Genomic DNA, 27,666 nt, shown 5'->3' on the forward strand with positions numbered 1-27,666 from the left:
GCTAATGGCACCTGCTACCTACTACTGTATGGACGACTGTAGGGGGCTGGGATCACCATGACAACACAGAGGATGCACTATCCCTGACCTCGATCATATAGGCTGACTGGCTGTTATAAATATTAGCCATCAATTATTAACACTTACTACCTAATAAATTTCAGTCGTTTCTTGATGTGTTAAATATTTAATAATTCTTATTTCATAAAGCAGAAATAAGGGGACATTCTTTGCCACAAAACAAATTAAACAAAATTATTGCCAACACCAAACATTCATCCCCTCCCACAGCAGGTCTCCCTATAGCAATTCTTATCTGCCTCGCTGCCTTTACAAAGGTCCTGTCGGCTTATTCACCGGCAGCCATAAGTTATTTGGATAGCACTACAGCTCTGGGGGAAATACAAATGAATGGGTGGAGCAGGCCTGAACGTTCAACCCCTCTCCCATGACACAAGACCCCCTCCAACACACACACACACATTCGCATAAGACTGAGCCGCATGCCCCTAAATCCCTGCACAGTCCCGAGGACGGTCAGGCCAGCATTGTGCCGGCGGTTTAAAGGTAAACGCATGTCAGCTAGCGATGGGAGCAAAGGATCAATACATCTTGGCAGCTCAGTGCCTCATGTCATGAGCATCTATGTAATATACTGCCTCAGAAAAGGAGAAACTCTCTGTGACCTTAAAAACAACAAAAATAAGAACGCTGCAGTCCAAAAAAAGGATCTCTGCTGGCGTAGATACAGTTTTCTTGAAGATTTCAGGTTCAAGTTAAAACAACACCAAACTGTCTCTGCTACCAATAAAGAAATGCCTCCCCCTCCAACAACCATAATCCAATTGGTAAGAGATAAAAATGTTTGGATTTGTTAGAAGACTTAAATGAAATAATACTGCAAATAAACTATTGTGTACTTTTCTGGTGAGCCCTCTTTAAATAACAGTGGGGTAGATTTTATAGTGCGAATGGGACAACAGGAAAGCATATAAATGTGTGCAAACAGCTCATGCCTAGCAGGTAAACAAATACAACTTAGAAGGAAGTCTCTCTTCATGAAGACTTTATGAACGTGTTGAGGTGTGCCTGCTACTCATTCGGAGGACTGATCTGCTGTGGCTGCTAAGGGAGCAGCCTCAGGCGGAAGCACAACCCAAATTGGGCCTTTGTTCCAGACTGCACAGTGTCTCAGCAGAGGCATGAACAAAACACAAACACACAAAGCCTGTGAAGAGGCAAGAGTGTATGTGTGTGGGCCTACCCCAGGCTCCTCCTCAGCCTGAACAGTCACACACACACACACACACACACACACACACACACACATAACCAACTCCACCACAAGCGCCTCTGAGCCGCGTCTCACCCACCCACACACATACACAACACACAACCTGACCCGCCTCCCCTCTCGCTCTCTCTCCTTCCTTATCCTTCTCCGTCTTTTGCGCTCTCTCCTTCCCACCCTCATTCATAAAATGGCCGCTTCACAACTCCAGCTGCTGGCACAGAATTTAAGGATGATGGGTCAGGGGCAGCAACGGGCCAGGAGGGACTTGTTTGTTCTATTTTTCCCCTCCCCTCCATCTCTTCATGTGCCTTTTTTTTCTTCTGTCTAACCGTTTCCATCTTGCACCAGCACTAAGATTCGTCTTAATTCTCTTCCTCACATATGCCAGCCTTCCTCATCTCTGTCCCCTTTCCTCCTTCCTCCTACCTCCTCCTCCTCTTCCTCCCCATCCCCTCCAAAACAAACCTGATACCCTCATGGCCTGGGAGGGAAACTGAAGCTATGCATCTGGCAGGGGAAGGCAGGCACAGAGCAGAGCGGGGGCAGGAGCAAGCGCTGGTGGCTCCTCCTCAGAGGCCAGAGAGAGGGGAACGGGGACATTCTCAAGTTCCATCCCTGGAACACATCCTCCATGTTTCTGCAGTTTTACCACATCACACGCACACACACGCAGACTATCGAGGCATGCGTTCAAAGCAACATGAGATTCATTGCTTTAACATTTGCTTTTTATCCACTCTCTTTGTAGTCCAGAAATAGGAGGAGGATTTTTTTTTTTTTTTTTTTTTTTTTGTCTTTTTATACCCAAACATTTCGCATGGTGGTATTTGTGCAGGATGAAGTAAAGGAGCGACAAAATGAGGCAGAGCAAATATATTGTGTCCCTGAGCAGCTCATTCCAGCCTGCCACGGACTTTTATAAACTGATCAATCAGACAGTGACTGCACAGAAAGAGAGAAAACAAAGACTATGGTGGCAGAACCATTCAGACAACACCACAGGGTGCAATAATAAGTGTCGCCGTGTGTGTATTTGTATGCGCGGAGGAGGTGTGTGTATCTAGTCTGAGGTGAATGAGTGCACGGGTGGTAATGCATCTGTTCCCCTCACTACCACTCTGCAGCGTCTTCTGCTGTAAGCACACAAATTAAAACTCATTCAAGCAAAAGCTTTGGCTGCCCCTACCCCCCGTTACCCCCCACCCCCCACCACCTCCTCTCCATCCATCCCTTGCCTCCTCCCCTCTCCTCTCCTGCTGCTGCTGCAGCCTCAAGCAGACAAGGGGGCAAGAGAGGAAGGAAGGATTGAGGGGCCGCAGCGAAGCCGAACAGACCCACCTCTTGCTGGAATGAGTTTTAATTTGGGAGGGTGGGGCTGGGCCTGGGTTTCTGTGGTAGGACATGCACATGTGCCACACAAAAGGGGCATGTGTTTAGTCAATGGCATGCACACACAAACACACACATATGGCAGACACAGTGACAAGGGTCAGTCTTGGGATGAGAGAGAAAGAGTCAACCACATAGTTTACTCTTTGCTACATACAGCTCCTCACAAATGACACGTCTCTTCTTTCTACATCATACATCTAAATGAGGAGTGCGGACTTAACTATATATATCTGTCAAAGTAAAGGTATGATCTGGTTACATAATCTCTACTAGTAATGGAACTCTTACTGTGCTTTGCATCTCATAAAAGCAGCGCATTTAGTTGTTCGGCTATAACCAGGATATTGCATTTCCCCTCCTCAGCCCACAGGCTTCAGCCCACGCAGGCCACCTTCAGCCCACCCACCACCCACCCTCTGCCTGCCTGTTTTTCAATCCTGGCCCCACTCCACTCAAACTTTCCACAGATGGGCACATGGCTCTGTGTGGACGTGTGCTGAGCATTCAGTGTCCATGCGTCAGTCACACCGCAGCCCAGGGATCGGAGGATGAGAGGTGGAGTGGAGGGAAGCAGGGGTGGGGTACGTGCAGGGGGATGGCAACATCATACACCATATCTGAGCTGGCAGTGCAAAAGAGGGACAGCAGCAAACGAATGAACCAACATCCAGGCTGTGCTGCATAGTGTGGTTACGGCTGCCTGGCTATTTATATGTGTCCCTCCTTCAGAGAAGGAAGCCGCTCCTATTGGATCCAGATGTGAGAGCAAGGACAGACAGCAGCCCGACTGAAAGGTGGCAGCCTGGACCTAGTGGAGGTTCTGCTTCTGCAGAGCTACTGTGCTGTCATATGGGAGACAGCTACTTTAGTTCACTATGACAAGGACAAAGACAAGATTACATTCACCTTTGAAGTGAAACGTGTATGACTGGTTGGAGCTAAAAGGGTATTCAAGTCAGGAATCATTTTTCTCCGTCAGATGTAAAAAAACAAAAAAAACAAACAAATGTAACTAAATGCGCATTCACACTATGGAGCCCAAATCCCAAACAAAAGAACTGTGATGACTGAATCTGTTTCTGGAACTATCTTTGCACTTGAATATTTCATTGACCCAGGTTAAGCTGCATGGGTGAGTCATGAGATGAAGTGGTTAAGGTAGAAAGCATTCTTCTGACAAGCTAAGGTCGCAGCCCATCAAAAGCTTCAAAGATTAAATCACGCAGCTCTGAGCCAGCCAACTAACATAACTTAACACTGCTCTCCTCCTCCCCCTGCTTGACCATGGCACTTGAATGACAATGAGTGCTTGTGAGACAGGGCTAAATGTGTTGTGACCCCTGATGATGGATTGCCAGTAGCCAGCCCCCAATGGGCTACGAGCCCATAGATCCACTAGAGGATCCAATGACACATCATCAATCCCTAGGCCGAGCTCCCGCAGATGTAGAGGTGGAGACTAGAGATAGAGAAGAAAGCCCTCAATATTTCCCTCCTAAATAAGTTTAAATGATGAAAGGACTTGTCTCTCTGTATAATTTTACAGCTCATTTCCTTTTCTCACTAAGACTGTTTGTTGTCCTTCTGTCTACGTCAGGCTCTCGCAGCCACTGGACATAGTGTGGCAGACAACAGAGACTGTTAACAGCTGCTAATCTAGTCAGATCTAGCTCTATCATCCCCACACTTAGGCCTCTTCCAAAGTAAATAGATATAGGGAAGAGTATTCTCAAAGATCCGCTGTTGCATCAGATGTTTGGCATGAGAAAGTTGATGCAAGTGCAGATACATGCGCGCACCCACGTATAAGTCCTGTTTGTGGTTGTGGGACGTGAGGTCTGAACTGACTGTGCTACCAGGCAGCCACACTGACTGGGACCCGTTTGCCCCTCTGATATGACTCGAGTCTGAACACCGACGTCAGCCCACAAGCAGCCCGCGTGACGTCAGCACATGTGTGTTTTGACCAGGCGCCTGACTGAGTCGGTTTCACACAGTGGGAGGAGGAGAGAATGGGAAGGAAGGACAGCATGATCCGGATGTCACAGCAGTTTGCGGCCCCCCAAAACAGAAATTGAGATCAGCTTTGATTAGAGCAAGCAAAATAAAACACCAGTATTTCATAGCGAGCATCACTGTCAGTGTAATGGTATAATTATGTGTCTGCTCTCAAATAACTCTGAGGCATTCCTGGTGCCCACAGTAGGGCCAGTGTTCAAATAAAATAGCACTGTCTGGTTGACCAGCAGCTGCTGGCTTGTATTTAAAGAGAAGCGATACAGATGGCAAAGGAGGCAGCAATAAAAGTAAATAATTTCTCCAGTCAGAGGTGCATCAGTGTCATGTCAGATTGGATAAACATGTTTCCTGAAATAAAATAAGACCTTTGTGTAAGTCAATATTCCCATCGCTTCCTTGTTCTTTTTGTGTAATACAATGTTGCGTTCTGTTTTTGCTGTCCAACGCAAGGTAACAAAGGCAGCCATGGCTGGTTTTGTATTACATTAGATAATAAATGACATCTTGATGCTAAATAACTGAGTTGTCTGTTTGGCTGGACTAAAAGTGCCAAGATTAATGTCTCAAATGTAAAACAGTAGGTTTGCCCTGTGGAATTTTAATCTAAGAAGCATAAGACACATAAAAACAGACTCCAAAACACACTGCATTGATCCCAATGTTGCTTCTGCACCTTCCTTCGTACCCGTTCTGCTGGCCCGCCTACCCGCCCACCCAGACCACCTGCCACGAGGAAAGCGGGAGAACGGTCCGGCATTCCACAAGCCTACGTGCTACAGGACACAACCTCACATACAGCGAGGGGCAGGGTGAGGGGGCCCCTACGCTCACAGCACACCCCGTCACACTCAATCGCAACAACATGCACACAGATTTAAACACTTTAAGGCACAGGTCAGAACATGAACACATAAATGCTTTCTGATTTCTGACTATCTGTTGCCATCACGTAGGACAAAAAGATTTGTCCAAATCACAGAAAGATTTGTGTAAATAAATGTGGAGCACCGCCTGGTGTCACGACCACGATACTATCAAAACAGTTTTGAACTTGGAGCTGTTGACCAGTGAGAAGTATAGAGAGCCTAATGGGCTTAAGTCAGAGCCCAGACTGCCCACTGCTCTCCTAAGCCTGTTTGGCCAGCTGTCCGTCTGCCTAAAGACAGACTAGAGAGCACCTCATACACACATACACCCACCCACTTGAGGGAGGGAGCTTCAAATGCACTCCAACCTCCGGTCACCCCTCCCATCTGTTGCACCAACCGCCAAACTCAAATCACAGCAACAGAAAAGAACCTGTGCTTGGTTTGCCTCATTAAAACCTCAGGGAATCAAAACACACACATTTATACTCACACATCTATAGTGCAAGAGCTAAAAAGGTTCCCGGCTCATTAATCAGATATGTTACTGGTGTATTTCTGATATAAATATTAATTTTGTGTCTGTTTTTCTGTCTTGTCATAGAATTGAATGTTCACTTTAAATCTTGTAGATCCCTAAATCAAAACTAAAAACCACAAACTGCACTCGCATTCACTAAACCTCAACACAGGATACCAGTATGTTACTACACTGCAGCACAGAGGTGTGACAGACAGGAGCTGTCAGCAAAGAATGGGTGTGAGTGCAGTCTGCAGCGTATGTGTGCGTTTCTGCCTCAGCACTGCATTTTCTTCCACACTCTTTGTCATTTGAGGTCGGGGAAGGTGCAGGTTCACTCAGTGGGATAGAGTTCGTTAGACCTCCCTCGTCAGTGTACGTTCTTCCCCACCCACCCCCCTGCTCTTCCTCTTCCACCGGCCTACATTTCCTCCGGTGTTAACCAGATAGTGCTCCGAGATGAATGACTACATTAATTGTCTTTGATAGCTCAGGGATCTGCCTCTTTCACAGAAGGGAACAGTGTGTGCTGGATAGGGTCATTTTGTGCGACTGTGTAAGTGTCTGTGCCCATGTGTAAATGTGCTTGCGTACACATTTACAGAAACAACAAAAAAAAACTGCTAAGTTTGGACCACACTTGATAGGCGAGTTGTCCCTGTGCTCCCACAGTCTCCTGCTCTAAATGAAGCTCATAATGGAACATGGCAGCAGGCTCTTAACCCCACTTTGTCAGATATACACATGGATGCATCTGGTCTCGTGCTCTCCCCTCTCTTCAGAGGTGAGCCCCCTGTTAGGCAACCACAACTCTACCATGGGTTCTCAGATTGCTACAGTTGTCATGCAAGGCCCAAAGGACTCTGGCCTGTTTCCTCTGCACAGGAAAGAGACACTCCTCTCTGTCTTTCTCACACACATTTTTCCTCTTTCTTCTCTCCATGGGGGATAAGCTGTAAAGTGGTCACACTATGAGATACATATACACACAGCAGGAGCGCATTGCATTGAACACCTGTGTCAAAGCAGCCACAGGTGTCCTGCCATGATACATGGCCTTACCCACACATCTGAGAGCTCTTAGGATTCTCTGCCACCCCAAAACATCAGCATGCAGACTGTGCGGGAGAGCTATGCAGGCAGGGTTTGCCTTGCATGTGTTGTTGTTGTGCAGCAGTGCTGTATCATTATGGCACCTTTCTCCAGAGGGTACCTCTAATCCAATTACAGATTTAAACAAGGGAAATGGTTCCAAGGCATCCATCCCACTTATCCTCGGATCACAAGGAGAACAGAAAAGCTTCTTGTCAACCCTGCAGCGACTTCAAAGTGTTCAACGGTCTCAATATTTGTAGAAATTTGTGGAATTCTACATACTTAATTGCACCTGACCTGCAAGTAGACCTGTATTCCAGCCCATTAATCAAATCTTTTCGTGAAACAGACACAGCACTTTAATCTGGAGTGGGAGGCGTGTGACAGAGAATATTTACACTGGAGGAAATAGCAGAAAGGCAGGCAACCTGGCACTGACTGCAAGAGACAGTAAGTAGCCTGTAGTAGACGCCATAGTAGCATGACGTCCAAAGAACATGATCGTATATCTCTGGGGTTAGGGAAGAATGTAGGTGACCAAGCCAAGAACAACAGAAATACAGCTGGACCGTTCCCACTGTACGACTTCATATAGAAACCATGAGTAATCCATGTATTTCAAGCCAAGCCAAGCCCACACACACACACACAGAGACACACACACACACACACACAGACACACACAGACACACACAAGCACTATGTCTGATGTGTTAAATTGGAAACTGTCCAAACTTGGAGCAATGCAACGTCAGCGGTGAATATGAGAAAAGACAACATTTCATTTACAGGAAAAGTGACACCACTGAACAGCGTGCCCATTGAGACTGTGCAGTGTCTGTGTGCCATGGCCTTTTACAATACAGCTCAATAATACTAGCTAAGTAGAGAAAAATAATAGTTGTTTCGTCCATGGCTAATCACTGTTAAGAGGAATAAGACGGAGTGGAATTTTCTAAAAATACCCTGATTTGTTGGGGTCTTAGAGGCTAAACACTGCATTCTGGAGAAGCTGAGCTGAGTGCAAATGACGTTTCAGCGGATCACTTGCCGTCATGCATACTTTATTAGACCTTGTGTCCCTCTTGATTGCCTCAGGTAACCTCACAAACACATGCCGAGGAATATGGGGTGGAAAGTGGAAACAGGTCTGGTTGGTACCAGACATGAACAAAAGCTGTTTTGCCGTAGACTCTAGTGCTGGTTTGGTGTGCCAAACATTCGCCGCTACAAAGCCTCACAAAGTTCTGGTGTCTACAAAGAAAACTCAACATGATGGCATTCGAGGACTCATCCATATTTTCCACTTGATGGTATACTGGAAAAAAAATGACCCAAGGAAAAAGTAATGAGTCACCCAGTGTACATGCTGGCTTACATTGTTTAACCATACCAATCCAGTGAATGGGGGTTACAGGCATAGCTTGGCAGCTGAGCCACCACAGGCCTGAACAAGCTGAGAGATAGTGTATTGAGAAATGTGAAAGTTTTTAGAGGACAGGGGTTATGTCCTTTTTCTGTCTGTGACATTGCATAAAGGCAATAGTGTTATCGTTTTGTAACAGTGGAAATGAACTGTACTGACATAAAAGACAGTAGTCTTTTATGTAATCCCTGTCGAGACCGAGGCATTTTTTTATCCTGGGTAAGCAGGCTAACAGTGCCCACGGGCTGAGAGTAGGTCTTTCAGCTAAGCAGCTGTTTGGGTGAAGATCAGCAGGAGGATGAGGAAGAGGAAGAAGACAGAAAGGAGGATGACAAATGACGAAGAAAGTGTATGGGGTGGGAGTTGAACACGGGGAAGTTTTGAGGAGTGTCGACAGCTTTCAGCATAGAGTTGATGTGGAGTTTATCAGACAAAGCAAGTGATGAGGAAACAATAGGCATTCTTCCAATTCTCCCTGTGAGGGTCAGACAGTGAAAAGAGACACACACACACACACACACACACACACACACACACACACACACACACACACACACAAAATCGCGTCTGTGTGTTACACAAGCTTTAACTAAGGCGTATACCGAGGCATTACAAACAACAGACAATTTCATGAGGCAGACATGACATCACCGAGGGAATAATACCAACAGTGTGACAATATGTAAGACGCAGTACGCCTGAGTCAATACCAATTGGCTCATTTAACGGAATCTGCACACAGTGGCTGCCCTCTTTGGCATCCCCCATTCCTCATTATTGTTGTATCTCCTTTCCTTATCTCTCTCATAGACAGAGGAATCCTCAGTATGCAACAACAATACCAGCAAGCAGACGAGTCTCAAGACTGAACTTAGGTTACTCTGGTAAAATGTCACAGAGTAGAAAGAATATATAGACACAAAGAAGCCCAAGGGGCCTCTTGCAAATGTTGTGTCATAGAAAATAAGTTAATGTTGATTTTTGTTTATAATATTCACTTGAGGTACACTGCAGATTTCACTAATTAAATAATGGCCTCTTTTTTTTTTTGATGGATTTAAAACAGACCTTTTCCACAGTTGTGTTTATGTTTCTGTTCTGCATTGTTTGGCATGCTTAGTGTATTACTTCAAAATTTTTATTGTGTCTATTTGATACATTTGTAGTGTCTTATAAGTCCATGTGGGATGGACATCTGTGGTGCACGACACTTGGCAGTTCACAAAATTGCCGGCCATCAGATGCCACTAGTGACCAGTCAAGGCTCTGAATATTTCTCTGGGCAGAGGGGAATTAGCCCAATGAAATAAAGAGAGAAGCTTTTCTTTTCAATAACATTCACATGCTCTTGTTTATTCCTGGTCAAGACATTTCCTTCCATGGATTTAATGGAGCGGCACACTTTAGAAAACTCAATTAGCAGATTTATGGTCCTTCAGACCGTGGTCACAGGCACACATATGGCAAGAGAAGAGCAGTTAAAAGCAAGTAAAGGCTGCCCAGATGAGCAATGAAAAGCACTGAATCCAATAACAAAGGGGCCATGCACCTATTACCTCAAAGAGATCAATTCAGAAGTGATAGCAGCAATGATAACCGATACTCAGATTAAATAAAACACTCCTGTGCCAATATTCCAACACAGAAATCTAATTACTTTCTCGATATAAGCCCAATTCCTCTGTCAATTTAGGAAACAACAAGGAGCTATCTTGGCTTTAGTGTTAATTCGAGTAGCCCTGTGTCAGATGCTGAGTGTCCAATATTAACGGCAAGTGCAACGGCTCTAGAATTGCTCCATTGCCTAATAGAGTCTGTGATTTAACTGACTTAGATAAAGAGTCCAAACTAAACTAACAGACCATAAATGGCCATTTGTAAGAGGCCATTGGCACAAAAAGGCTAATTCATTTCTGCTGAGTAGCGCAGCTTAGTTAGAACAATGACACTGGGCACCGATGAGGGTATGAGGCCACACTTGAACTAACTTATGATCCTTTCACAGTTCACCGACAGGGGGTGGAGAGAAAACATGAAACAATGAGGCACATGTGTTTCTGTTGTCTGAGATCAGAGATGCCCTGCTCCGTGCGAACAGAAGACAACACCAGCCTCAGCATTGTTCCAATCAGAAAGCCTTTACTCTCTGAGGATGCCCGTGACAGACCTAAGATGGGGAAGGATGCCAAGCAATTAACTGGAAAACTCACTGGTTCAACAGTCACGGTCTGGAAGCATTTTAATAAGCTGGAAACTATTTCCAAAATGGTTGACGGTTCCGATGCCGACCAGAGACAAAGGCCTGCATTGTAAAGGCAGAGCGTGTATTTTTCTTCGCTGATCAAGTTTACTGCCAAAAGGCAGGGAACAGGCGACAGACCCAAGAGCAGTCCCTGTTGTTTCTTTAGGCCCCACCTCCCCCCACCCCCTACTCCACCTCCTTACACACACACACACACACACACACACACACACACACACACACCCTTCTCCACCACAATGGCAGACATGCAAGACCTCCTCCATTGAGCTATGTCAGAAAAATGCCACGCTGCAGACCATCCCCACAGTGGCCTATCGCCAGTATCCTGAATCAATCTGCAGTATGATAACCCTAATTTGGACCATTCAGAGGGTAAGTATTTACATGAGAGCGTTAAAGTCAGTAAAACCACCAGAGATTCCTGGAATGGGTGTGTCAGGTTAGTTGACATAAAAAAATGAAAGGAGAGCGAAAGAAATAATGTCACAGACAAACATACTTCCCAGCACAATGCCTCTGTTGCAATTACAGACACACGACAGAGACAGAGATGCTTTTCATTGCCGTCTCTCTGTGTGTCAGCTTTACAAAACAACCATATTCCATAGTTCAGTCAGTCACAAACACAAACAGTACACAAATACAACCGAAGGACAGATTTTTAACATTTTCTGGCTGGTTATTAGATTTTTTGTAGTTACGCTTCAGTTCCTTCTCAGCTCACTGTTTCAGCAGTCTGGCCTGGTGGTGATTAGTTGAGGGGAGGCTTTACCATTTGGCATGGTCATACATCAGCGTTGTGGGGGTATTTCTGAACCCATGGGGGTGACAGACTTGTTTGATCTTGACTTTTTCTTTGATATAAATGTCCGTGTGGATGTGACCTTACTGCTGGGTGGGGTTATGTGTACCACTGTCCGTCTCTTTTAGTCTCAATCCTTTTTCACTCTTGACTTTTTCCCTCTCCTTCTCTTCCTCCAGTAGCCAGCCTCTCCGGCAGGACATGACCCGCCCAGCTCATACTCACTCCATAAATCAGGAGCTGCGTCTCTGCCGTTGCACTTAAAGAGTCTATGGTGCTGCCTTTCTTTGTTGTGCCCCAAGAGAGGCAGCTTCCTTCCACTGCACTGGAGCCAAGAGTTTAAACACATGCTTGTGTGCAGCATTTTCTGACACCCGCAGGCACAAAGTGACATGCTGAATGCAGAGGTGTCTGTCACCATGGCAGCACCAAAGAGCACGTTGGACAGAGCACGTACTTACAGGCTTGGAAAGAGCAACCCCCTTCGATATTTACATACACTCCAAGTGCAGCAGACTGATTTTAATATTGAACATTTAGATTGTCAGGTGCAGACATAGATTGAGACTGTGCTTGTGGTAAAACAGAGGTCCACAAAATAGATAAAAATCGCACAAATGAGAGCTTCCAAAAAGTTCTCTAATTAAAATTAAAATGGCTAAACACAAGCTTAATAACCGTTTAATCTTTAAAACCAAGTAGCAATGACGAGAAAAGGTCACAGTCTTAAAAGCATCCCTGGTGGTCTGAAATATTTCCTTTGCTTAGGCCATCATGCTTGTGTAATTACACCAGCCACTTTAGGTTTTTACTTAATTAAAACACTGGCCAGTGTACCTCAAGGTGTAAAAACTTCAAGAGCATTCCAGGTTTGCGTTTCTATATGGTACCTCAGCCCCTCACCAGGCTTGTTTTTATGACTAGGAGGCCTCCAGAGGCACAGAAAACTAATAATACTGCGGCTGCAGAGAGAAGGCCAGACTCCAGCATATCTAACTGTTCCTCTATGTGCCAGTCATGCCACTGGTGCCAGCCCAGTGCTTTAGTCTGACCCATCTACACAGCCTATACAACCAAACCTGTCCTAAAGCACACGTAGAGGACTCCTGCTTCTGACATGCTTCACATGAATCGGCCAGCCAGAGCTCACGTTTTCCGCCATCTTCCATAACGATCTAAAGAAGTGCTCCCAATGAACCCAGCTCTCTCATCGGCATACTTAAAGATGAGTTATGGATTCTCCAGTGCTAATGCCGCAATTCACAGACCTTTCCACACCTCAGTGATAAAATGAAGTCTGTCTCATGCTCTCTTCACTCCCCACGCTCTTTTTTTCCTGTTGCTCACATGCACATACAAAGTCATAGTGTGTCTGAGGAACAGGCTACGGCCAGTTTAGGGTCAATTGATAGAGTAAACCTGGCAGTATGCTCCAAATGAGAGCAAATATGGCATAGTGTTACAGATGTAATGGTGGAACCGAGACCAAAAAGAGACATTTGGCTTCAGTTTCTAGAGTGTACACAGAACGTCAGTTACAGCTTGAGGTGATGAATTTCCACTGCATAATTATTTTAGTTGTTATGGTTAATTTCATTTTACTTAATTTCCGTGTTTACTTTGTACCCGCTCCCAAAGGGACTGCAGGTGGATGCATGGATGCCACTAAATGAACACATCTGGAGGCGTAATGAGTCATTATAAACTAGTACATAATACACACTTTAAGATCCAGTCACATAAAACGAGGTGCAGAACAGGGAAGATAAATTAGTTATATACTATTTGATAATCAATTAACCATTATGAAACTTTAAAAACATCCTCTCGTTCCAATTCTCAAACTTGAATATTTGGGTCTTTGTATTGACGCCAAAACTAGACATTAAAAGGGGTTTGGGAAAAAAGTCATCCACATTTTTCACCATTTTCTGAAATATTATAGACCAAGCCAGTCAGTTTATTTAAGAAAATGATCAAGGATTGATGATTATAAAAATAACTATTCCCTGCAATTTTCTAATCACCACCAAGTGCTTTACATAAAAATAAAATGACATAACATAGACCCAAAAGTCTAAAAGACGGTTATGTAAAAGTCATAGTCAAGTACATTCATGTCTGTCAATACATGCAAGCATGCATGTTCAAGTGGTATTTACACTGTGGCCTGAAATTCATCACACACTCAAGTTCAATGTCCCACAGGGAAAACGTTATTTAAGCACATACAGTAATTGAAGAGAAGCACAGAATGAGTGAACATACACTGAACAAAAAAAGAATTAAATGGGTGAAAGTGGGGTTTTTAATTCATGATTAATCTTGTGATAATCATTTGTTACAACTGTACACTTGCATGGCACAATGCAGATGGTCTTTATGGCTTGGACCACTGGCTTGCTGGCAAGCTAATCACACTCCTTAATGTCTGATGTAAACAAAATTAGCCATTAGCTCATTTAAAAAAATGCCATGGAGCAGAAGAAACGGGGGAAAAAAGTCATCTACATGCATAAATTTGAGCCTGAGGAAATTGTATTCTGCAGTGCGGATGAATGACTTGCATACGCAAAGCAAAAACATTGCCGCGTCACAATGCCACAGTTTCTTGAACAAAAGCTACTTTGTGTCCAAGCATGCAACGAGCATCTAGACACATACACGTACAGAACACACAGCACATACATAGTGTACATGCCATACACATGCCAACAGGCAGCGGCACACATCCCTCCTTATACACCTCCCTGTCCGTAATGCATTTTCAGGATGACACACATCCACAGCTGGCTTTTAAACGCATATCAATTTTAAACACATAGGCTCAGTTTATTCAGTTAATCTCAAACCGTTAAAAAGCTGCCGTGTCGTCATGGTGAAAACTGGTCTTTTGTGTTTGAGCTCTCAAACTGAGTTATGACCTCCAATCCGATTTGGATAAAGCTTTATAAACACAAAAATGTTAAAAGCATGTCTGGAATGTAAATGTTTCCAAACAACCACTCAGATTCAAATTCAGTTATTGTATTATTCTAAAACAGGAAGTTATATTGCTGCATTCAAAAGGACACAAAAGAGGGAGGGAAAAAAATAGCACTAAAACCTGCCCAGTAAATACAACATACAGCAGAAACAGTGACAAAAGGGGTTGCTTTCGTAGAAACATCCGAAACAAAAGAAACAGGACAAAAGACTTCCTAGTTTTTGTTAGCTGTAACGGAAGAAAACAGACGTAGACCTCCACTGAAAGCTGTAGCATGTGGGTATATAAAAGAAATGTGGTTCTCCTCTTTACATGAAGCTATTTTCATGCACAGAAAGAACATTGCGCTAATGTATTTAAACTGGACAATGCATCTTTTTTTCTGCCTTCCTACCACACTATGGCATAAATCATGGCCACTGAAAAATGATATTTTTGATGTACGTCCATACTGTAGCTTCGGGCGTAAACAGCAGATACACGAAAAGTTTGTGGTCCGTCTATTACCGGCTGAGAAAACAACAGAGAAAGTCAAAGCAGGATGAAGTTCCAGGGGTTTTCCTAAATAGGAGCATCGGTGTCATTACCCCACACACAGGCGGAGGAAGGGAGGACGAAAGAAAAGAGCTGGAAGATAATACCATATATTATGCAGGGAGGTAGGTGGAATGCAAAAACAAGCTTTTTACAAGCAAGTACATGTCTGGCCTGGAAAAGCTCTGACAACACTACATATAGGACAGAACAGTGGCTCACTGCTGGGAAGGGCTGACACACAGACCACAATACAGCATATACAAAAAAAGTGTTGACCCCCAGTAGTTTTCACCGGATTATAGTGGGACCTTTGGATTTTGTCTCACTGCATTTTAAAACCACATCTTAGTTAAATAGAGAGGTGTAACAGAACAAAAGCTAAAGAAAGTTGGAGATCTGAGCGTGGGCAAGGCAGGGAGAGGCTATGCTGTGTGAATGAGTGTGAGTAATAAAATATGAATGGGAATGGGCATGCTTACATGCACCTAGCTGTGGGCTAGAGTCTGTCATGTTTATCAAACAGCCACAGAGAGAAAGAGAGAGAGGCGATTCCTGACACACATTCATGTGCCAACAAGCACCACAAGCCTTGTCTATGTAATTGATGCACTAATAGGAGTGGGTGATGGGGGATGGTGTTAGACTGGAGGGGGACGAGTCCAGACTGGGACTTCAAAGGCCTGCTGGACGCTTATCAACAAATGCGCTCTCGACAGACGCAAGAGGATAGAACAGATGAAAGGAGTGTTAATGCACCTCCACCTCCACCCCCATTGAGCAAGCATTCTGCTCCATCAGCAGCAGACCTGAGGAGCCAGGCTGCCACAGGAGGATGTACAGTATCAAAACGGTGCGGGTCAGTGAGTTCTTAAAGTCCGTAAGCAAGCTCATCATTAAATAGCAGATCACTCACTGGGGAAGGTCACACATGCAGCAGCAGGTCCAAATAAGGCCTGAGTAGCTACTCAATATTATCATTTATCATCTTTAACTGCAACTGTATCGTGATGAAAGGATTATGTCATGATCGTTTTAACGTAATTAAAAGGTTGCCAAAAAAACATACAAACAACAAATCAATACCAAACTCAAGTTCACTTTCTGGCTGATGAAGACCATGTTATATGGTTCAAAGTCAAGCTACTTTCAACAACAAGACAACAAGATCGACTGTCGACCAGAACTTAATTAAACTGGTCATTTACAAAAAACTCTTATTTCATGTGATTTCATGTGTCCAGGTATACTGATGTGTATATTCTCTATATATTTTGCTACCACTCTAATACGAGGGGCATGAAGGGAATTTAGTTTGTGGTGCTCACAGCATGGAAAAAATGTTTCTAAATGATTATTTTAAAACTATTTTTCATGACCCTCTGCATACATTTACAATATTTTGATATATACACAGGAAAACTCTTATTAACATCATAATATTTTAATCATATCACCCAGCCCTCACCTTAAATGACAAATCTCTGATGATCTCATTATGGGTCAGCTTAGTATTGTGTTGTCATGCAGGTGTCCTGTGAGCTTACAGGAAAACAGTGACATAATTGTCCTGTCACCTCACCTTACCCTATCTGCCACCGCAGAGTCACAATAATCTTTAATGTCCTGTGAGTCTAAAGCCAATTTAGCGAGGATGAATGAGGATAGTGGCAGCTCCCAGGTGATGCGGCCTTTCCCTCCCTCCAAGCAGCAGGCGGAGATAGAGTTGGAGTGGGGAGCTCCAGAGACCTCTATATTTATCTGACACAGTAACAAGCCTCTGTCTGACTGCTGCATGCTGCAGTACAGCTGTACAGTTTCTATTCATCCGAAACCTGTCACCCTTCTCATCCTTTCTCGGACTCCGTTCCAACTGTGGTCAGTGATGAGGGAACCAGGCATGATCCAGCGGCATGTCATCTCTTTGAGAATTCATCATGAATAAAATTGTGTTTGCATACGCTTTTACAGGAGGAAGAAATACACATAAGTCTGTCGCTGTGAAGCTCATCTGCAGCACTTCACACGCTGCTGTATTTCTCTACGGGAGGAACCATATTTCAAAGTTGAGAGCCATATTTCATCCTGGGCCACCCTGATGCTGACAAAGCACCAACTGGTGATTGCTGTGTTGGAGTGGCCCATTGAGGCGGCCGGCCAAGGAGCTGCCAGTCTGCCAAGAGAGCCATGCCAAGAGGGCTGGAGAAGGCAGAGGAGCCCCAGCCACCTGTGCCCATTAGGCTGCGTGCTGACAACTGCACTAGGCCCTGGGGATCCCACCCAAACAAGCTGAGGATAGAGAGGAAGGGGAGGCACCAGACAGGGTCAAGGTCATTTTTTTAGTCATTGTCAGACTAATGACGTCAGACAAGCCAAGCGGTTTTATGCATTGTTGACACTGAAAGTTATATGGGGGAAGATTTGTAAAGAGCTGACATGATCAAAACTTTGTTTGGAGCTATAGCGTCAATCCTCATGCTGGCTTACTGTAGGGAACTTGAAGAAAGTGTTTGAGGAGAAGTGCGTGGTTGTCACATGCATTTCATTCAGCTGTGTAATTCATGAGATTTCCTTTGTAATTTTATGATGTCCTTTCATCTCTTCATTGTGCACATGCTCTGAAAAAGAACAGGCGGCGAAACACCGCTCGCACGCCAAGGCCTGCTTGCTATATCTTTTATAGATAGTGTACACACCAATCCACACACGCACTCACACAACACACCCATCAGGTTCATGACTCATCCGGAGCTACACTGCTCCAGGATACAATAACTGTTTGTTAGTTATTGTACAATCACTTTTTCTCTATTTGATATAAGACGCATTCCTATTCAAACTGTGTGTGTACCTGCCAGCACACCAAAGCCACTCGGTCATAAACATTTAAAACAAGATACATCCCACATCGACACATGCTGACATGCCCTTGGGAAGTGGATCTGTTTTCAAAGAAAGACACATATTTCAGCCATGTGTTTAGGGAAAGGTAGAGGGAGTAGATCACATCCTTCGTCTCCTTGCCACACATACAACAAGGGAAGAAAATAGAGGAGCAGTGTTTCTGTGACCTCAGTGAACCTGACTAAATATTCTGGCAAAGCAGGATACTCTCCTCTCTCTCTGCGGTATGCCAGCATACATCCTCACCTCTGCAGGAGAGATTTGTCAGCAGGAGATTTCTCTTTTTTCCGCTGTGGAATTAACCCATGCTCTCGGAGCTTACTTGCAGGCATGGTACATTATCTCCCAGGAAGCACTGCCAAGCCAGCCCAGCAGTGAGTAAATGGCTGGTCTGGCTTGTGCTATATGGAGGGATAGAGCCGGGGCAGGCAGGGGCATGGCTCAAACACCAAGGGCAGGCACAGGCAGCAGGCGTGAGCGCTCGTCTCTCTCACCTCTCAAAGAGGCGTCACTAAGAGGCGGAGATAGCCCTCATCCTTCCTGCCATTTAGAGCAGAACTGAGGGGAACCTACCACAGAGCCGGGGGGCCCCACGGCTTGGTGAAAGAAAGTTATAGTATTCACACAGATTTATGAATGAGTGGTGAGAGCAAAGGATGACTCACAGCTTCCGAGCTGCACAGCCAGAAGGCAGCAGGCAGCCTATCACCAGAGGTACTGTGTGGCTGAAATAGGCATCAAGCAGGCTGGAAAGCACACTACACACTGGGCTGACACTTACACAGCCACACATGCGTTTTTCACAAACACACACACAGACACAGATGGACACAGCAGGCACAGTCACTGTGGGCACACACAACCTGGGCACAAGTTGAGGAAAATTTGTAAACGAAGAAGGATAGCACGTGAGAGATGGAGAGTGAGTGTGTGAGTGTGTGTGTGTGTGTTTAGATGTGATTGCAAGTGTGTCAGGCAGTCTCTTTGGAGGCTAGCAGCATGATACACAGGTCCTATTTTGGTCAATCAAGTCTATGAGAGGAAACCTAGGAAAAGAGGCTAATCTGTCAGTGCTTTGAGAGGAGTCCTTTGTAGGCCACAGAGGACAGGAGTTGGATAAACTCACAGCGCCAGCCATCAATGGACAATAAGCCCTGCTGTTCATACATCGACAATAACACACTGTATAACCATGTCATCATGAATGAAACTTTGCTAACTTGCAATCAAATTGAAATTATGCCGAGAAAGAATCGCTGTTGTTGACATTAAAAGTTAGCAATAGCAGTCGACACGTGTCTGTGGCTTTTCATGAGTTTCACCACACTCTGCTCAAGCAGTGAGGCAAATATAATATGTTACAATTTTGCGTTTGGGTGGAACTCAAAACAAATTAAAGCATGAGGCAAAAAGAATTCCTTTCTGGCCAATCACACTCGCCATGCGTGCTCCAGGCCTCTCAAAAGTCCAAAGGCAACCAATAAAACCAATTGAGCAGAAAAACTATTTGTAACCAAACAGAGTTTTTCCCCTTACTTTAAGAGGGCTCAGGTTCTGGGTACTCAATGAAGAAGGTCTCTGTTTTAGGTGAATGTACTAACATTGGCTGCTAACAGTTACCGAGAATGACATTTATGAATGTGACCTAGATGGGGGAAAATGTGGCAAAGGCCAGGAGAGGGAAGGAGGGTGTAAGGATGTACAAGAAATGTACTGAGACAGAACCACTGAACTTTGAGACATTCCTAAAATTTTAGGTGAGTACTACATAACAAATATTACTCACTATTGATAATTCAACATTTTTTCACAGGAATACCGTCATTCTTGCAAAGAGTGGTAGCAGACTGATACCACTATGATATCTGTCTGTTAAATATGAAAGCTTAGCGTAAGGACAGAGGGAAACAGCTAGCCTGTCTCTGTCTAAATGTAACAAAATTTGCGTACAAACTCAAAAACTATGAAACTATACTGTGTTTGTTTAATCTGTACAAAAACAGATAAAAGATGAATCATGATGAATTTACTGATACGAGAGGCTGTAAAAAAAAACAACTCTAGGGGAAAGTAAATAATATTTACTAAAATGTTGGGAATTATGGGAATTAAGTTTTTCTCATTTTCCACTTGTTTATATACTGATACACTAGCTGACTGAATAAATCAGGATATATGTAGGCAGTATTATGATATATCATCAATAGAAAAGATAATTGATGTTTTAATTAATTTTTCCATTGAGTAACAAACTACAGCTGAAGGGACGGCAGTAAAGGAACAACAAAAGAAGCTGTTGTGTCCCCTTTGTCTCTATAACACACACACACACACACACACACACACACACACACACACGCATATATATACAGGCCCTATTTACAGCCTTTCGTTGCTTCTCTTGCCCTTGGACCACTGTTTAAGGAGACATAAGCATTTGAGAACGAAGGGAGCTTTGTCTGCTTTCTCTAATGTATTTATTTCAGTGACACCATGGAGTCATAATACTGTGAATGAATAGTGCCGCAGTCCTTTGGGGAAATAATAGAGACAAGAACGCAAACACACATACATACATACACACAGGGTCAGCAAGGCAAAGGGTTACTGAACAGGATGAGTGCCTCACATGTTGAATACATTCTCCTGAAGTTACCTACAGGATACATTCAGGGACCGTCTACAGTGTGTGTAGTGTGTAGTGTCAGGCAGTTACTAATCACAGGGAAACTTTCTCCTTTTCCAGGACTCTATGGTGACCCGGTGAACAGAAAGAAAATGTGAGCATGGCACAATAGTGGATCTGATTATTTCATCGCTAGTCTGGTGGCTGTGGGAGGGCAGGAGTGAATGAGTCTGATCGACATGAGTGCCATCTCTTTGGCACCAACACTGGCATGCTGCCTAAGCTTTTTACAAAATGGAGCAGAGAGCTGGTGAGTTGTTGGGTGGAAACATCGGATGTATAGGCACTGAGTCATGGTGCTGAGTGTGCCCCCAGAGAAAGCATTGACTTGTCAAGAGTGGAATCTGAGCCCTTTTCTGCTTCCTGTCCCGATAACCGCAGGTCTTTGATGAGCTTCAGAAAAGTCATTAAATATTTAAAAGCTTCCTTGTGTCTGCTGTTGGATGTTGGTTAAATAAAAACGACTGATAGATGATCATAAAGACTCGGCTCAAGTTGGTCCACAAACACAAAATAGACCTCACATACATCAATATATTCACAGCCATCAGTTCCGCTCCTTATTGCCAACAAATACCTTCTGTACATGTAGCCTGCACATACAGCCTGTACTGTGTAATCCCTCCTCTTTATCCTCTCACTGCAATGACTAAGGCAGCAGGAATTTCTACCTTACATACTTAAAGGGGTAGAGTCATTTCACCCAACTTAACATACATGCCTTAAACCTAAAGCATCAATAAATCTTAGCCAGCGCAAACAGGGCATAATTTCTACACAGTTCGATCTCTTCTGCAACTAATCTCAACGACAAGTATGAGCTATGTGGTCACTCCAGAAATCAATTTACAAAAGCCCCTTGGGAAAAGAAGGCTTTGTGTTCGTTTTCTCTCTATGCCAACTTATTTCATCAAAAGCTAATTAACAAGAAAATATATTTTAATTAGAAGGCAGAAAACAAACTAGCGGCAATAGAAAAAAATATATATATCTTGAGAATTAGTTGTCATGTAGGCCTAAATGTAACCGTGCTGTTTTTAAAGATAAGTCTTGATATTTTTCTTCCCGACAATAAATCTAACATAAACACAAAAAACAAACAACAATTGTTCCTAGTATTGTCTGCATAGCCAAAGCATGACATAGCTTATTCTACAGTGCCACTGAAGTTCTACGTTGCTCCACAACTATTAGAAGCACATCAGCACTGAAACATTGTGATTTAATTTTAAGTTGATCGATTGAATTTGCAGAAGACCTACAGTGACCAGCTTTTTAAAAAAGTTAAATAGCTTCTTCTTTAAAAAAAAAAAATAGCACAATTTATTTGGTCTTTAGTTGGAAAGCATTAAGAGAAAGACTTACACGTCGCTGTTTTTTGGTTCTTTCGTGGGATGTGTTCATAATAAGAATATTGCCAGCTTTATCCTTCAAACTCAAAAGATCCCAAACAGTAGAAATTTGGAGAAAGAAAAAAAAAGAAAAAAAGAATAGGAGTCTGTAAACACAAAGTAAAATCTGCAGACAGTTACAGCATAAAATGTTGTCTGCCCGCCTGAACCTGCTTACAGCTACATCCTTTAGAAGAAACTGTTTTCTCCTGCTGTGAAGTGGGCTTAGGTCAGAGCACTCAGACCAGAGATATCAAGTGGGTCTCTGGCAGGGAGGGAGTAAACATATTAGCAGATGCAAAAGTCTCCTGGGCTCGTGGAGAGCTCTCATAACTGCCTGGGCTTCAAAATGCTTTCGCTCTCCTGCATTTTCTTCTGGGTTCAATACAAGGACACAAAGAGCACAGACTGTCTGTGGCATAACAGGATAGCAGGTCACCGTGCATCAAGTTTCACCTTACATCACTTAAGCTCAGCTCCTAAAATTCAAACTGACACCACACTACTTTCAACAGAGTACGCCTCAGTTTTGCTTTCTTCAAAAAGCGACAGCACTTTCAGTATGTGAGCATTTGGATTCAGTGAGCATTCACAGGCAGGCTTGACCTCTGACATCTGAACATCAATATCAAAATACAACATGTTTTTCGTGTAAAAATCAGACGGTGTAAGGAGGTAAGGGTCGAGAAACTAAACCTGAGTGCCTGCGAGGCTGAGCATACTGTAAGTTAATATTCTATCACATAAAAGAGATATGTGAGCTATGTGAGGACTAGCAAGTGTGAGAGTGTGTGCCTCCCTGTGGAGCTATGAAGACTAACCTGCCCTGAGACTGGGTATGAATGCAGCCGCATGCTTTCCTGCTCATCTGCCTAATTTTAAAAGCCTCTTGTCTATCTGGCTTTGGCTCAGGTCCAGGGGCAGAATGCAGGCCTGTCTGCAGCAAACACAGAGATCTGAGGGGGTTATTTGAAGCAAGCCAGACACTTTTTAGTCATGGGATCCCCCAAAACTCAAAAGCAAACAGCGGGTGATGTCAAAGGATCTAGGGCCTGGCCAAACAAGCCAGTTGGCTGTGACCATCGCAGTGATGAGAGAATGTCTCCGACAAGTAAACAGTGGAGAGATATCTGACAGCCAGAGCTGTTAACAGCACCTGATAAGCCCCGCAGAAAAGAGTGAGGTGAAAATAGAGGAGGAAACACCAGCAGACCAGCTGACAAGAAGAGTCAGAGATGAAATCCAGGCTGTGGCTACGCGAAGTGGAGAATGAGGAAGAAACGGACCGACTTTACAAAGAGACGAAGAGGGGAAAACAGGGGCTAGAAAGGCAGGGAGGATTTACAAAGAAGCATGGGGGGGAGAAGAAGGAGAAGGGGGGGAATGAAAAACAAGGGGAGTGACTGGCATTTAGTAAGCGCTTGCTGTTCAAGCTTGTATACCTGACATTAGTCTGACATTTCCCCTCAGTGCCCCTCCTCCTGCTTACGGCTCCTCAGTCAGGGCCTCTCTACGCATCGCTGCCTGCCACTAAAAAGCACCCAGAACCCCTGCTCCAATCTGCACTTCCCTACACGGTCACTCCCACTCCCATCCATACATCCAGCCAGCCAAAGGTACAGTACAGCATTAACCTGGCTTATTCTGTCCAGCGTCATATATACATTCACCACTGAGAAGACTAATCTAAAACAACCCAAACTGTTACTGCATCTGTATCTGGTAGATGGACAAACATGTGGAAAGGGGAGTTTTGTTGTTGCTCCATGAAGCACTAAAGGCCCAGAGGCTAAAGTAATATGCTAGGCAGACAGCACTCCCTCCTCATGTAGTGTAATTAAAGAGGAGACCGGGCCGTATTGACTAGAAAACCACTGAATGCCCTTGAAGGAACATCTGTACTTGAGAAAAACAAGGCAATTATGCAGAGGGGCGGAGGGAGGAGAGAAGAATCTTAAGCAGGAAGGAGAGAGGTAGACACATCAAGCCTTTAAAAAACAAAGACAAAAAGCAAAGACAGGGTGGGAAATGTTACCTGTGTATGAAGCCAGGACTATAAACAGATGGCACAGACCTAATCTAGCTTCATTCTGTCTTATTATTGCTTCAGTAACTCCTCCTTTTTTCCACCATGTAGCCCCCGGAGTCTTTATCTGCAGCCTTGAGACCTCAAGGCACTCTAGATGAATGCATTTACCCTGACCTCGGCCTGGGCCTCAGAGAGAAGTGAACTGGTTCAAACAATACTGCTCTGCCTCTCAAGTCCGACATGTGAAAACAACAGAGGGTTTCACCACAAAACACTCCATAGTATCTACTGTGGGAAGAACAGACGTGACTTGAAGGTCATCGCAGGCGATTGCACCTTTCACAATGTAGCGTTTTGCAAATAAGGCAAAACTTTTGTCTTTGTTCTTTTTAAACAAAAAATATATTCATATAAAACCAAAGCTACTTTTTTTTTTTTTTTTTTACTCACACAACCAACTGTATATAGATCAAGCAATCAGGCATGTCTTTGCATCACAGAATAAACAGAGGCAACAATAAACACCATAGCTTTTCTATAGAAACAGACGTAGTCACTAGGGAAAAGACACAAGCTTGATTTCCACTATTTGTTCTGAGGGTTCCTGAGGGTGAAGGAGGGTGGTGTTTGAGACTCCCAAATGACCATGGGAGGTTCAATAGAAAAGGGCTGGAGGAACATTTTCCCACCATTATTTCACACAGATGAGAGGACAGAGAAAACGGCACAGAGCATGAGTCTGAAGCAAGTTTTCCCAAGTCTGACATAATCCCTTTCACCAAGAAAAAACATGTATAGCTTTTATTTACCCCACTAAGCTACGATAAAGCAGGAAGCAAACACAAGAGGCCAGTATGTTGGTAAGCTATGCAAAATAAACAAATATATGCAAACAGCACACCACAGCAAAGCTGCAGCCTTATATCACCCTCTCAACTGCACATAAACAACATCTAGATCTGTGATTTATCAAAGCAAAGCAGCAAAAACATGCAAGGCCATAACTTTCCCCCATCATATATCGTTATCACGCCTTAAAAGGCCTTTTAGTAACAATTCATATATATACACAACACAAAAAAAAAAACACCTTAGATGTAAGGTTTTGTGATATTTCAATCAAAATAAAGCACCATTATTGTACTTTAATTCTTTCAAAGATATGTTAATTGAGCTCAAGTGTTTTTATACTCAATAATATGCTGACAGTCTTTTCTGAATTTTTTGTGATTACTGTTTCAACTGTTGCTTTGTGTGTTGTTTTTAAGTGCAGTCAGCGAAGGAATTTGAACCCCTAATAAAAACATCAATGGCCCTTTAGTATTTGAAGAATAACATGTGTGACTCTGCCCGCAACCTTGAAAGATTATTTATAACCCACTGCAACCCTTGGAGAAAACTTAAAAACAAAGCATGGATGGTCTAAGGAAACGAGGAGTTTGATATCTTCAGAAAAAGAAGAACAGTTTTTTATGTCAGAGGGCAACAAAACATTTCGGCTTGAACGCCGTTTTGAGAAGGCATATGATACAGCTGACCTGCTTGTCCCAATTTCCCCAATCAAAAAGGACACACTGTTCCCTTACACTGAAATGTGAGCGACACAGAGAGGTGATGATGTGTTTTATTATATACTTATTTTGTTTTTGATACTGTTCCAATCTCGAAATATAATCCTGTATCTTCTATATTTATACAGTTTATATCTGTGATTTTACATGAATACAATTTCATATAAATGAAAATAATCATTGACAACAATATACTGTGTGTTTGGCTAAAAAAAAAGAATATTTGAAATGAAATGTTGTGAGCTGCTACACTTGCCTGTGTCATAAATACACATAACTAAATTAGTTCTAGCCTGCAGGCCGAGAGGAATTTAAATTTCAATATATGTATATTTATACACGCCATGTATATATAAATAATGTGACCCTAATCTGAACTGTTTTTTAAAAGAAATGCATGACCCTACTGCTAGGCCATTAAACAAGGATGACCCTCCCCCAGATTCTTCAATATACCCCTTTTCATAAATTGCAAAAAGTCCCTAAGGCAAATATTTAACTGACATGGTCCAGACAGGTAGACTAGCTCATTTCTTGGCAGAGCAACTAAAACCTCAACTGAGTATGCCTTTCTAATACCTGGTGCTCTATATTGCAGCCATCCTTCACTCCACAAATAGCCTGATCTAAAGACAAGGTCTCTATAATGAACAGAGAGGAAATGTTTGCACTGGCCCGTGGACAATCCTGCAGCCTGACGGAAATGAAGGAAAAACACTGCAAAGATTCATTGGATTTGTTCGTTGGTGAAAAAAAAAAGCAGCACAATTTCAGAATGTTTACGAAACTGGAAACCACCTACCTAGATCAAAGTCACATCTGCATTTACTATACTTGTGTCGCAAAATATCGCACCAAACACTGCCGCATTAAGATGTATTTAGTAAACACCACATTTTAAGAATCCTCTGCCTTATTGTGTCTCAACATTATCTGCTGGGATAAAGTATGAAATAACAGAAATCAGGTTACCTTTCTGGCACTGGTTGGAGGTCCAACAGCGGTAGTCAGAGTTGTCATTGAACGATGTCCTCTGACAAAGAGGGTTTTCCTCCATGATGCCCGGGCAGACATTGTCACACTCCTTTGCCTTCTTATTCCCACTCATAAAGCTTCCCGGAATATCCATAATAATAAGAGACCAGTCCACTGAGTCCAAGTAGCAGAGCTCAGGGTTCTTTTCAATCCGCATGGCTCCCCGGGTGATGTTCCTCAGGTTGTACAGGCCAATGTCCTTTAGGCTGGTCATCTCGTAGATCACCAGGGAGAAGCCGAAGAAGAGATTGCGCCCGCGGATGACACTCAGGTTTGGGAAAAGCATGCTGAGGCTGTCCAGGCCCGAAACTCGAAACAGCAGCAGGTAGTCGGTGATGACGGTCAGCTTTGGGAAGCTGAGGGAGCGAAAGCGCTCCTGGTGCGTGTTGATTGTCTTGTCGTTGATGAGGAGGATCTGGAGGTAGCCCTCCACCACCGTACAGTTTTCCAGCCGCTTGAACTCATCAATGTCATTTCGAATGTCGATACTTGGACCACAGACTGAAAGACACAGAAAAGTGGACCCATGAACATGCATCTTCATTCTCAATCAAGAAACACAGAATCAAAAATGTACAAAAGGAGAGATTTTCTTTTGTATCAAGAAATTAACGTAAGAGCAATTTTTGGAGGAGAATACAGCAATGTTACGTATAGATTAGCCTGTACATTACTTTTGCCAAAAGATTTGAATTATAATAATCTTCCAGAAGCATGTAATCCTGTTAGTAAAGATGTTAAGGCTGGTACTTTGCTGGCAATGTGTCACACAAGTAATACAGAGCTCTATGTGTGCAGTGCTAGGATACCATGTTTCTAATATTTGTACTCAGTGTTCCCGCCGGAGGCCTTT

At 43.6% G+C, this 27,666-nt stretch overlaps 1 protein-coding gene across 1 annotated transcript in view; it reads right to left on the reverse strand.

Moving 5' to 3' along the window:
- The window catches only part of igf1ra (insulin-like growth factor 1a receptor), an 85,008-nt gene that overhangs the window by 42,070 nt on the left and 15,272 nt on the right, over positions 1-27,666 (reverse strand). The window contains 1 exon segment of the mRNA XM_027272616.1: positions 26,751-27,314. Coding sequence (XP_027128417.1) covers positions 26,751-27,314 — 564 coding nt within the window.

Source organism: Larimichthys crocea, chromosome XXI (genome assembly GCF_000972845.2).
Source record: "Larimichthys crocea isolate SSNF chromosome XXI, L_crocea_2.0, whole genome shotgun sequence".
Taxonomy (NCBI): Eukaryota; Metazoa; Chordata; class Actinopteri; family Sciaenidae; genus Larimichthys; species Larimichthys crocea.